At 37.8% G+C, this 14,168-nt stretch overlaps 1 protein-coding gene across 1 annotated transcript in view; it reads left to right on the top strand.

Annotated features, from left to right (window-relative positions):
* ARFGEF1 (ADP ribosylation factor guanine nucleotide exchange factor 1) overlaps positions 1–14,168 on the top strand; it is a 74,595-nt gene that overhangs the window by 27,089 nt on the left and 33,338 nt on the right. The window contains exons 2-9 of the mRNA XM_063130814.1: positions 4,237–4,267; positions 5,530–5,686; positions 7,101–7,247; positions 8,701–8,880; positions 9,414–9,690; positions 10,042–10,155; positions 11,327–11,496; positions 13,252–13,385. Coding sequence (XP_062986884.1) covers positions 4,237–4,267; positions 5,530–5,686; positions 7,101–7,247; positions 8,701–8,880; positions 9,414–9,690; positions 10,042–10,155; positions 11,327–11,496; positions 13,252–13,385 — 1,210 coding nt within the window. The remainder of the gene's footprint in view (positions 1–4,236; positions 4,268–5,529; positions 5,687–7,100; positions 7,248–8,700; positions 8,881–9,413; positions 9,691–10,041; positions 10,156–11,326; positions 11,497–13,251; positions 13,386–14,168) is intronic.

Here is a 14,168-nt window from a genome sequence, read left to right as displayed (position 1 = left end):
TCCTCGACTTCTCTTATTCCTTGGAGGGTGGACACTCGCTGCTCAAGTCCTCTCACTTTTTCTTCCAAAAGTGCCACCAGCTTGCACTTGTTGCAGGTATACGCCATGTTGAGCTCAGGCAGAAACACGAACATTGCACACCCTTTGCAGGTCACCACCTCTAGGGACTCCTTTCCATCCATATTGTTGATTTCTGCTTTGGTTTTTTCCCTTTTTGATTATAGTAGAATTGCCTTTGCTTTGTTGTGTCCTCTCTGAAGGTACACAACTATATGAGTATGTCTTAAGGGAAAGTAATTTTTTGGGTTTTTTGTTTGTTTGTTTGTTTGTTTGGTGGTGGTTTTGTGGGTTTTTTTTTTCTCTTTATGCTTTTCTTTGTTTTTCCCACCTCTTTTATTTTTTATTTTATTTTATTATTATTATTATTATTTTAAGAGGCCTCCCCTGCCGAACTCCCCCTGTCAAACTGCTCTTCCTGTTTGCTCGCTCCCAGGGAATCTGGCTTACTTTTATAGCTCCTACTTGAGCTGGGCCAGCTGCTCTTCCCTGCTTCTGCTCAGTCAGGAACCAGAATGAGGTCACTGAAAGGCCAACAACAATCAACAGCAATTAGGCCCTGATTGCTGAGTCTAACTGACAATCAGGCCACTCCCCCTTCAGCTCCTGCTGCAACTATCCACACCGACCCTCTCACTCAGCACTCAGGAGCACATGGCAAGCACACGGCCTCTTTGAATTGGCAGCCTCCTGGGTTTCCTTGAGGCTTCTCTTCTTCCCCTTTCCTTGGTCTCCTCTTCCCCTACACTCCCCCTGTCAAACTCCTGTTTGCTCTTCCTGTTTGCTCTTCCTGTTCGCTCGCTCCCTGGGAATCTGGCTTACTTTTATAGCTCATACTTGAGCTGGGCCAGCTGTTCTTCCCTGCTTCTGCTCAGCTCCAAGTCAGGAACCAGACTTGCATTATACTTACATTGAAGCTGAGCTTCTGTTATTGTGCTTTTGAGTAACTTCCAATCATTTTGGAGAGATTTAACACTCTTGACTACGTCTTTCTGCTTACTATTTTACCAGTTTCCTCATTTTTGAGAAGTACCCTTTTTTGAAGTCAAATGTAACTGTGTTGGAGTTCCTTGGCAATCTTCCACCTAAATTTAAATTAAATTTGATAGCACTATGGTCACTGTTTTTAATAGTCCTGAGCCACACCAATTAGGATTAATACATTTTTCTGGTATTTGAAAAATAAAAGCAGTTGCTGCTTCTGTACTAAATGAAAACAACATTGCATTGAAGAATGACTTGAATCTGTTCTCAAGACTGTTGGTTGCTCATCCAGGAGATCTCGAAGACTTCTTCAGACACAAAAAGCATTTATGTCTGCCATTTATTTCAGCATTTGGAGAACTTGGATGTACTACAAGTCTGGCCTTATGAATTGTGTCTGTTTTTTATGGATAAATGGATCAAAACTTGTCTTGGGTATGAAGCAGTAGCTATTGATGGTTCTACCTTGGTGAATACATTCAGTTCTGGTATTGCTTAAACATTTCCAAAGTATGCTAGATTGAATTCCTTATCAAATGAATTGACATCATGTATCACAAAGACAATCTGAAGCAAAATATGCAAGTGAAGAAAGACATAATTGGGAGACAGTGACACCCGCAGCACAGCTACCTACCAAGTGGCACAGCTTCTAAAGAATTGATTAAAAGAACTGACCTTTTCAATTTCCTTGCAGGAATTATCTCAAAATATAGCTGCATCAAGCTTTTGATCAGCATGTATGAGGAGCTAGTCATTTCTTGTGTTAAAATGACTGATGCTGAAATGTCGCTCCATGCAACCATGAAGAAGTAGACTGCAACAATGCTCCATTCACAAGATGATGCTCCCACTGCTGACAGTGGGAGCATCAGCGTGTTCAGAAGAGGGCAACCAGGATGATCAGGGGTCTGGAAACAAAGCCCTATGAAGAGAGACTGAAAGAACTGGGCATGTTTAGCCTGGAGAAGAGAAGATTGAGGGGAGACATGATAGCACTCTTCAAATACTTAAAAGGTTGTCACACAGAGGAGGGCCAGGATCTCTTCTCGATCCTCCCAGAGTGCAGGACACGGAATAACGGGCTCAAGTTAAAGGAAGCCAGATTCCGGCTGGACATCAGGAAAAACTTCCTGACTGTTAGAGCAGCGCGACAGTGGAATCAGCTACCTAGGGAGGTTGTGGGCTCTCCCACACTAGAGGCATTCAAGAGGCAGCTGGACAACCATCTGTCAGGGATGCTTTAGGGTGGATTCCTGCATTGAGCAGGGGGTTGGACTCGATGGCCTTGTAGGCCCCTTCCAACTCTGCTATTCTATGATTCTATGATTCTATGATTTGCTCTAGAATTTAGATCAGGACTGTTGGTTCTGTTGTTGTAGTCCTTACTATTTTGTTCTTTCTTCAGAACCCCACAGAGCAGCTATGAGTGGAACTGTAGCCTGAAGTGCTGCTGGCAGAAGATGTTGCTCTCCTGACTAGACCAGGGTAGAAGTTCAGGCTCTTTGTGTTTATAGTAGTTTGGCCAATCCTGTGGATTCATTGGTTCCTGCCCTTTGGAAAGGCCAATGTCACACATCACTATTCTCTTCTATGCCCCAAATGGCTCTGACACCTGAAAACATATAGTCCTAAGTAGCTCATTAGATTAGTGGCCCTGCTCTGCCCAGGGATTCCTGTTTCAACCCCTAGAGTTCCTGATAGGATGAAAGTTTCAAACCATGCTTGACTTATGCAGTTAACAAATGATTTATTTATGTGACAAATCTGTATACATCATTATCATGTTCATTAGGTGAATCCAGTCACGAAGAATGATTTATGTTTGTGATGGAACCTTATTAAAGATCTAAGATTTTTTGACATTTAATTGAAGAACAAATCTTATTGTTGTGTTCGTAATCTACATTCCCTTGGCAGTTAATCATATAATGTTCCTGAGCATGAAATTAACAGCGATGAGGATGTAGCTGATGTTCCATCTTTGGAGACGTGGGAGTTTCCTAAAGAAAACTTGCAGTATATATTTTTTAAATTTATAGAGGACCCTGCTGATGATTTGCATTTTAAAGTGGGATTTGCAAAGCAGCCTTCCCCAACCATGGTGTTATCCAGATGTGTTGGACTTCAATTCCCAGAAACTCCCTGCTGGCTGGGGGGATACTGGGAAATGTAGATCAACACATTTGGAGGACACCAGGTTGGGGAAGGTTGTTGTAAATCATATCACCTAGAATTCTCAGCTTATTTAAGTATGAAGTGCAGAGCGATATGGGTTTCTAGGCTTCTAGAATACATTGAAAGGATTAAACCAATAGTAAAACTTTCCTCTGGATGAATTGTATCTTAAACTATGCTTTATTTGTAAATTCGATAATTGAGCAGGTAAGTCAGTTGCTTGCTATAATTATTTGACCCAATAGGATAAATATTTGGCAATTTTAACAATTGTTTTTGCAATTGGAGACAAGTTCTATTAGAAGCTGGGAAGTCTATATAAGATTCAGTCATAATTCCAACGACCCTGAAATTGGCAGCACTAATGAGCTGAAAGTTGCTTCAAACCTTCAAGCTTATTGTTAATAAATGGGGAAGAATACAAACTTCTCAGTGTAATACCTGCTTATGGGAATGGCAAGAACTGTGTGGGTAGTGTGTGGGTGTAAAAGGTAATATTTGTTCAAGATCATCTTTATTGTGTTATGAGTATTCTTTATTCATAAACACAATGTTTAATGCACTTAATTATAGAGATTGTGGAACACTAAGATGGAAAACCCATCTACTTATTCTCCTACTGGACCAGTTTTCTTAAAAAACACCATCAAAATAATGTAATATGGATTAGTTATTGGCACACTTGCCATATTCAAAGTAAAGATGGTTTTCCATCTTTATGATCCGCCAGGGTTCAATCCACATTTATTGTCAGTAAGCAGGGAGGCAGTTTTTTAAAGAGTACTTAAGAGTACAAATATGATGTTTTAAAGTACATTCTGAATGGCCAGAATCATACTGTGGTGCATTAGTGGGTAGAAAAGTGATCCTCGCGTTCTGAGGCTGTTAAGCAACATTCAAAATGTAGAATTATATTGGTAAATGCTTAAAACAAAATTATGTTAAATATGAAATTTACCTTATGTTAATATTCTTGTAATTCTTGTAAAACAGATTTTTATTTGTTTGTTTTTCCAGAGGAAATAAAAGCAGAAACTGGAAAACAAAGGTACTTCTTTTCTTTATTGAGCATTAATAGCTTTCACCTATTACTATTAGTTGCATTGTATGTACCCAGCAGACAGCAGTTAGGTTGGCTGTTCATTACACCTTTTTAAGGTGAGGCTTCCCCATCTACCTGGCTAGCATTAAATTGACATTCCTGGAGTGCAGAAACCTCACATACAGACATGCTGTAAGTTGAGGGTGTCAATACAGTATACAAACACGAGGGGGAAATGTATTTTAGTTACTTACATTTTCTGAGTGCCATTTTCTCATTCTAATCACTTTGGCTTTAAATTACAGTAAATAAAAAATGGAAAGTGTCAGCATGCTATGAATCAGTGAACTTCCTAGTGAAGAAACATTAGACTTTTGAACACACAGTGGGAAGAACACATTTTTAAACCAATTTCTCCACAATTAATGAAGCATGATTAAAAAGCAAAGGGAAATGCAAAGAACGAAGAATGGGCATACTCTTTTTTTAATGTGGACTTGCTTGATGAAAGAAACCTAGTAGAGTCACTTCTGTGTGTACGTTTAAATCAGAAATGAGCAGAAAGTAGATCTCCATATATTTGAGATTTTAACTCCAAGAAGGCCCTGCCAACTTGGCCAGTAGTCAGGAATGCTGGTAGTTGAAGTCCAAAACATCTGGAAATCTGCTTTCTGCCGATCCCTGACTCACTCATAGTAAGAAGTGGATCTTCTGATACCAATAGGTATTGTTGCTGCGGAAAACTCACACAATATTTATATTTGCCAAAATACTTATTTTTACAGCGAACCAGATAAATGTGACATTTCCCTCATATTTGTGCACCTGCATGTATATATCTGTCCACACTCTCACTCTCCCAAGTAGTGATGCTATGTATCTTAAGTCCATCTTAAGAGGCATCCATATACAAAATAATGGTGGTGTTTGCTCTTTATCCATACTGGGGACAAACCCTGTTCTGTATCCAAACTAGCATGCACAGCCAACCAACTAATTAGCTGATTCCATTAATACTTGATTTTCTTCAGAGGGCTAGTAAAATTAATAATTGTTGCTGTGTTGATCGCAAAGCGCTACTTATGCCTTTGTACATTACTTGACTTTCACTACTTTCTGTCTTTATTTAAACATCAGTTTTAATAGATAAGGCAAACGTTTAACTTAATATGCAAAAGTGAATACAAAGTAAATATGTGGTGATCAACTGTAGATACTTCTGTGTTCATTTTGAACTGTTTGCTATTGACACTATTCATCCTATTCAGTCCTCCACATGGAGAAGCAAAGCCTGGTTCAAGCACTCTTCCACCAGTGAAATCAAAGACAAGCTTTATCGAGGCAGACAAGTACTTCTTACCGTTTGAACTGGCATGCCAGTCCAAGTGTCCCAGAATTGTTAGTACATCGTTAGATTGTTTGCAGGTTTGTATTGAATTACATGTCATTAACTTACTATTTTGGTATCTTTATCTTAAGGAAGGAAAGAAGGCAGTTGCATTCTTAGATTTTATTTATTTATTTTAACATGGTACATCAATGTGGTTTAAGACGTTTCATAACATTTCAGCTTGGAAAAAAGTTTTGTTAAAAATAGAACATTTTGCGAACTCTTATTGGGTGATATAGGGCAGTATCCTATACTGCCTCCTTGCTAGTGGAACGGACCAGTAGCGCAACAGGAACTAGCAGTTCCTGAAACAACCGGAAATAAGCAGCAACACTTGTTACTGGAACTGGTCAGGTCAGCAGAGCTTACAGAAGAGAGTTACACTGACCTTCCCCATTCTGAAAATGAGCATTTCCAATTTTCCATGCTTATTTCAGGAACTGCTAGTTCCTGTTGTGCTGCTGATCTGCTCCACCAGTGCAACAGAACTAGCAGAGGCATAGCAGAAATATAGGATACTGCCCAGAGTTGGGATTCTCAGTAGCCTGGTTTTTATGACACAGCTAAGACATAGGGCGGTACCCAATGGGACTGCTCTGCCTCTGCAGGTTCAGTTGTGCTTCTTGGGACCCACCGCTTGCACAATGGGGCTATGGCACATCCCTGGAAATATCCCTGGAAACAAACGGAAATGCCCATTTCCAAATTGGGGCTGGTCAGTGGAGCTCCGTTCTGCGAGTTCCGTTGACCTGCCCCATTCTGGAAACAAGTGCTTTTGTTGCTTATGATTTATTTTTAGAAGTCCCAAAAACATTTTAGGAACATGCTGCAGATGCATTCCCTTCTTCCCTCATACATATGTTCCTACCTTCCCTCCTACACACCAGTGCTTTCCTGTACTTCATGGTTTGTGGTAACAACAGCTTTTCTCTGATAAGGCAAACTATGGTTAGCTTTAGCAATAGGTTTAACTACAAACCATCATCAGAAACCTGTTTCAAACTAGAGTTTGTGATTCTCATTTGGACACAAACTATGAATAATGGTTTCCCTCGGTTACTCCAATTCAGATGTCATGGGAAAAGATTATTACCGTGAACTGAACAGATGGAAATATATCAACATCTTACTAGTTCGTACTTGGCTCTGATTTTTCTTTCATAACTAATTTATCACAAGTTTAAAAACAAAGTTTAAATTTTGCTTCAATAGGATATTTTAGATGAGATTTTTTTTTAAAAAAATGGGCGAAACGTCTCAGGATGCTATGGACAAATTTATTGTAAAAAAATTAATACAGCATCCTGACACGCTTCCCCCTTTTTGTTTTTTGGTTTTTTTCCCCTTCATCTTAGATGCTTACCCGCCTTGCACTTTAGATGAGAATTAACATGACCGCAGGTACAAGATATAGTGTGTTAATGTATTATCCGTTTGTTTTACTCCCAGAAACTTATAGCCTATGGACATTTGACTGGCAATGCTCCAGATAGTACAGCTCCTGGGAAAAAATTGATTGATAGAATTATTGAAACAATATGTGGCTGCTTTCAAGGTCCTCAGACAGATGAAGGGGTTCAGCTACAAATTATAAAGGTAATTGATGGCAACAGAGTGATATCTATCAGACTTTGAAGTAAGCACAGAATTTGCTTTTGAAATGTGTTGCAGGCACAAGACAGTGCCCTCTGACTCAAACAGATTGATCAAGAACTGAATTTACAGTGAACTGGAATAGAGTGAAAATAAACAAATGTTTTTGGACCCTATCTAGAAAGTTTGGTGTTACTACACTGCATGTGGACCAGCAGAAAGATTACAGTAGCTGTCAACTCTATCATAAACATTCACCTGGTTGGAAGATGAGGGGATTAATTCCAAGAATCCCTTTCCTTCTCCTCTTATCAAATGACTGATGCATTTCAAATTGACAAAGCTTGTCATGTGTTCAGAGTGAGGAACTTCACACGGAGACTGAAAATGTCTTTGTAAGGTTAACAATGGGTCGAGGGGAACTGTTTTGGAACTGACCTGTAATTGGAAGTCAGATGTCAGTGAAAAGAAAGTTTATTGACTGGAACCTTTCATTGCAAATGATTGCATGTTTGAAATGGGTGCCACTAGAATGTTCGAGTTGACCAGGAAAAAATACTATACTTGAACAATTTATCTGAACTGAAAAAGGTTTGTATAACTGAAATACCTGTGCAGTCATTCAGTAAAGTTTGTTTTGATGTTCTATGCCTTGATTTACTTGTTCAAGCCATAAATTTTCCAATTTGTCTGGAACATAGTATTTAACTTTTTTGGTTGTTGATATCTTCTTTTAATAGCTGTACTCTTTTTTTATTATTCAATGGAAATACTGGGATAAATCTTTAATGACTAAAATAATTAAATATAAAACCATATCACTAGCCAAGTGCATTGGCAGGAAGAGAACAGTGTGTGTGTTACCTTATGTACCAAGGCCCCATTGAAATGTGATATGGGCTAAGGATAAACAAACCAAAACTTTGTGAGCATTCTATACAGCTCCTATCTGGTTCACATGATCACTGTAGCCTACCATGGCTTATTTTGAATATTCAAGCCATCGGTGGTTACCATGGCTTATCTTGAATTTTGAACCCGGTGGTGGTATGATGTTAGTGTGGCTAACAAACCACCCATGAGCCATGGGCTATTTTAGGGATGTGGGTGATTTGTTAACCACTCCAACAACCCACCCTTGCTGGTTTTGGACATCACAATAAGCTGTGGTGTCTGCCATGGTTTAAATATTAAAAATGGCCACCAGCATGCACTGCAACCCACCATGGCTGGTGGGCTTCGATAATTGTGCAAACCAGGCCATTATTTGTGCATGTATATGATGATGGCATGACAGCAGTCTGCCAGTGGAATTGCCGCTAGTATCCTAACATTGTATACACATAGTCCAGAGCATGTGATAAGTGCATATAAAAATGAGATGCATGTAGAGTATTTTTGAGTAGTTAATGACAGTAGTTCTGACATTATATATATGTGTATATATATATTTTAGGCTCTACTAACAGCAGTAACATCTCAACATATAGAGATTCATGAAGGGACCGTTCTGCAAGCTGTAAGAACATGTTACAATATCTACCTTGCAAGCAAAAATCTCATAAATCAAACCACAGCCAAGGCCACTCTCACACAAATGTTGAATGTTATATTTGCACGTATGGAAAACCAAGCAGTAAGTATCATTACATTTGATATTAAGAATGATTTAAATGCTTCTGTAATCTCTAGTATTCCTCTGCAACATTTTGATTGGTTTGCCAGCCTCTGTCCAAGTTCTTTCATTTCATATAGCACTCACTGAAAAAGACATGAGGAACTAAGCACCCAGAAAAGCTATTATCACATAATTTAACATATAGACTTTACATATAAAAGGGCATTGAGCGGAACACTAACAGCTGAACCATTTCCTGAATTACATATCTTTTATTTATTTATTTACATTTCTTTGCCATCAAACCAACAAAAATGGTTTCCCAAAAATGTAGAAAACACAAATCATAAGCAAATAACGTATAATAAAGCATTAAAAACACACTTAAACGCCATAACAAAAATTTAAAAAGCCAAATTAAAAAGATATGGGTTAAAACATATGGGTATTTGTGGTTGCTACTCTCTGATGTGTAAAGTAGTAGGCACAGTTGTTCTGCCATAACAGGTTTTCTTTAATGGCTAATTTAGACATACTCAATTTGTTCCTAGCTTCAAGAAGCCAAGCAAATGGAGAAAGAGAGGCATCGGCAGCAGCACCATCTGCAGCAGTCACCCTTAAGCCATCACGAGGCTGAATCGCCTCAACTGAGACATCTTTCAGAGCAGACTGTTGATCAGTTATCCCAGGATCATGAAGGGGACTTGGACCATCATACAAATGATGTAAACAAGAGCCTTCAAGAAGATATAGAAGCAGAAAATGGGTCTGATATTTCCAGTGCGGAAAATGAACAGACAGAAGCTGACCAAGCAACAGCAGCAGAAAGTAATAATGGGTGCTTTGGTCAAAATGGGGTTGAAGAGGGTATGAAGTCTTACTGTCTAAGGGAATGATTATTTCTATTTAAATTGGCTAAACATAGTATGCAGCTTGTCAGTAGGCCTTGATACCAGACTTACGGTTTCTTTACAAAGGTACTTTGTAGTTACAGTAGCTTTTTACTTAGTTGCTTTTCTTGAAGTGTGTTTAGGTAATTGCTAAAAGATTTAGTCAATACAAGAAATGACTATCAAATAATCTGTTTAAGAGTTATTTGTGGTTTATAGAATTATCAAGTTGACTGGAATGCAATCCTGATAAATTTTGAGTAATATATTTCCTGTTTTTATTTTGTAGCTCTATCAAAAAACGTTGCGGGGCCGTGTGATGGAGAAAGCAATCAATGTGAAGAAACAGCACAGGATGTTGTGCAAAGTATAGTCCAGGAAATGGTGAACATAGTAGTAGGAGGTAGTATACTAGTAAACTATGGTTTATAAGGCTGAGCATTGTGCCCATCCATGCCCTGCTCCCCTCTCTCATGCACTGTAATAGAGCACATTTGGAGAGTCTTAAATCAGAGTCCTGTTGTAATGAAAGGGGAAACTATGGTTTAATCACAGTTTACAAATCAAGAAATGAAACCAGGTTTAATAAAACCATGGTTATTAGATTGAGATAGTTATGTCTGCAGTGGTCTGACAGTTGCTGTTGATTTTATGTTGCAGTAATCGTTGATTCCTTAAACATTTCTGACATGATTATAGGGCTATAGCTTAATAAATAAATAAATCCCATGGAAATTGGAGTGGGTGAAGGGTGCTTGAATTTTATTTCTGTCTTTCAGCATCACCTGTTTTTGGCTGAATTGGTACTTACACTATTAAGACAAGCCAAAAACTATTTTGGGGCAGTCAAGTTTCTGATAAACTTAAAAGGGACATTTTAAGCAGTATTTGAGCTAATGAGTTGACCTAGTTTTGAGTTATCAGGACTTGACAACTTCTGTTTTTTTAAAGCTCCCCATTTTTCCTTGTATGTGTGAGAGCTCTTCACAGCAGGTTTTCTTTCTCTCCTGAGAGGCTTAATGAGATCTTTATATGTTGTGGCACTTCATTGAAATGTTTGATTAGAGATGGGAGAAATATTACAAATGGCTAGCTTCTGGGCCAGTTGAAAAATCAGTCAAATTTATTGTAAAAGTCTTTACAATAAGTAATGTCATAAATAATGTACAAGTCATAATTCAATGAAATAAAATAATACTATAAAGCATTTTATAGTTCCATGTAGTTTTCTGGTTCAAGACCTGGAGTTCCTGACACCGCAATCACAACCATCTTTTGGTTCTTAAGTGCTAACATAACGCAGAACATCATGTTATGGTGAACATAATATTTTGACAGTCATGTCTTTAGTGTATAAAATTTATTGTCCTGACATTAATTTAATATAATAGTATTAACTATAATCTGGCATGACCCCAAGAACTTTTGGCAACAAGCTGATAATCTTTGGGTCTTGTTTTTGACACTATGTATTCAATAGTTGGAGTCCTATATTGCTTATAACATTAATACACTATTCCTTTTGCATATGATTTTTCTTTACATGCCATGATTCTTTTTTCCTTTTGACGTAGGAGAAAGAACCACTGAAAAGGGTATGGCAGATGGACCAATGGGGACTTCAGAAGATGGTAGTGACAGTGAAAATATCCAGGCAAATGGAATTCCAGGGACACCCATTTCTGTTGTTTATACACCATCTTTACCTGATGACAGATTATCAGTCTCTTCCAATGACACTCAGGTATAAGAATGTATACTTACATAATATGCCTTCTGAATATAAATGTGGAAAATTACAATTTAAAGTGGTTTGGGGTATTTTGCAGTATGTTAAAGATTGTATTGTGCACACTGTGTACAAAGCTTGCATAATGCAGCAACTTTTATCCTGAAGTACAGATGGTTTAATTTTGAATTATGTATGTGAATCGATACAAAGATATGATCAATACTGCTGATATGTCCCAGCCCAGTATTATGTGTGATATTGCAACATAAAGTGTAGGAATAACCCCTAATTCTTAGTGTACAACAGAATGGATTTGGTATTTTTGATATTTAACTTATAAAAGTTAAAATTTCAAGAATTTTAACTTGTATAAGTTGGCAACTAATATTTTAAACGTTCACTTCCTAAGCCACTTGTGTATCTCTTTGACTTTACCGGGGCATTTCATAAAGGTCCTTAAGGAGTCCCATTGCCACTAGTTATTTAAAAATAGATTCTTCCAAACATCTATATTGGAAAAAGGATCTGTTTTCTTTCAGCTGCACTTCCTAAGAATATTGATACCATCTTCAGAAGGGTTAATGGCATTTATACTAGAAAATAGCAAAGTATTTTGCTTAAATCATTTCAATAACATATGGTACATTTGTAAAATGCATTATAGTTTGAAACTATCGTTCTGAGATTTTTTGGTATTCTGCAGATATTTTCATATGCCTTCTAATGCTGTTTATGGCTAAGATTCTATCCTCTGAGTAAATTATTTGTATAAGAGGTGGTTTGAGATTCAGGGTCACGTCTCTTGGACATCTGTCTCTTGCAGATGTAATTTTATTTATGTAATGCTAGCATTGTTAGCAAATCAGGAGGATGTCTGGGAACATGTTCTTACGTCCCTTAACTTCCAAAGGGATAACTAAGTCTATTGCAACAGAACCAGCGGAGTCTTGAGACACCTTAAAAACTAATCGACTTACTATAGGAGAAGATTTTATGGGCTAGAGTTCACTTCATTAGATGTATCAGTCCCATGCATCTCCAAGATCTTTTCCAATTATATTAAATGCACACACTCCTCCACACACAGCTGTAGACATTTTTTTATATATAAAAGTGAGGTCAAAGGTCAAAATGACATGAAATGTAAAAAGCAGTCTGTGACAAAACAATAAAAGCTTAAATATATCCAAATTAAAAACCAACCAACCATGGTGACTATTTACAACAGCAGTAATTAGTGACAATATCCAAGCATTGTTTGGTTTCTATTCCTAAACCATGGGTAAACTGTTAGAACCCATAATAACCACAATTAAAGCTAATCATAGTTTCCTTTAATTTGGGATTTGAAACTTCATTTTGAAGTGATTTCAGGTCCTGGGATAAGGGAAAGGCTGGTTAGCCTTAACTATGGTAACAATACCAAAATGCTCAAGCATGTTTAAGAAGGGAAGGGAGAAATTCCTTTCCATGAGGGAAAAGGCTTCAAGGTGGGGGAACATACAATCCCAAAATTGCTTCCTGATTTGCTAACTGAATGATCACAGACATAGAAGAGTGTGGTACTGATTGACTTTTTGAACTAATTACCTTCAAAAATATTAGGCTTGTGATTCTTAATCATAACAGCTAACCTTAAACGATATTAAATATTGCATTGCTTACTAGGGGATATTTATTTTGTATTCTTGTTCCTACAAGGTGAAGATTATTCAGTACACCCCTCCTAATGCTAAATGGAGTATTAAAATATGTTTACTTCTTTAGGAATCTGGAAATTCTTCAGGACCTACCCCTGGTGCTAAATTTTCCCACATCTTACAAAAGGATGCCTTCCTAGTATTCAGGTCACTGTGTAAACTCTCTATGAAGCCTCTGTCGGATGGGCCACCTGACCCAAAGTAAGTTGAGATTATTATTGGTGAAATACTTTGAATGCACAGTAGCACTTCCCCTAATCCCCCTACTGCCTGTGAAATTCAATATTTTATATCCAATGTCATGAATCTTGTAACAACAAAGCTGGAACCTAGTGCCACATAATCAGTCAACAAAATTAGGTTGTGGATAATTCCATTTGGAAGAGTTCAGATTTGGATAGACCATTCCACCCACATGAAACCATTTCTGAAGTCAATTGGGCTTTGGGGGTGGGGGCTAGATTGTCCCTGTACTAGGGACAAGTAAAAAGATCTTCCCTCTGGACTACCATATAGTAATATAGGAACTGGGCGTCTTCACGCTTATCTCAAAATAGATATAACTGGAAAATACTTGTTAATTTTAAGGATATTAGAAGATTATTTGGGCAAAAATAGAGGGGGGTTAGGTGTATTGGACAAATGACATTAACAGTGTAAACTTATGAAAGGGAAAATGGTGGTGTAAGAAATCATTGTTCTGAATTGGATCCAAAAGAACGGGTTGGAACCCACCCCCTTGGAGCTAGAAGGGGAAAAAAGATAGTAGGAGAGCTGACTGAGTTTTTTGGGAACTGGCATGCTAGCATTTAGAGCATTGTTACTACTCAAAAACAACAACATCAAGATGCGGTCTATAACAATGAGAGTGATTATACTACTATTCCTGGTTTGATATGTTATGTATGAAAAGCAGAGTGTCCTACACAATAACTTGTCACAGGAAAGTCAGTTCAGTCCATAGTTTAACTAATGTCTATTGTT

This window comes from Elgaria multicarinata, chromosome 7 (assembly GCF_023053635.1).
Source record: "Elgaria multicarinata webbii isolate HBS135686 ecotype San Diego chromosome 7, rElgMul1.1.pri, whole genome shotgun sequence".
In the NCBI taxonomy this organism is placed as follows: Eukaryota; Metazoa; Chordata; class Lepidosauria; order Squamata; family Anguidae; genus Elgaria; species Elgaria multicarinata.
This window is presented reverse-complemented; position numbering and strand designations above follow the sequence as displayed.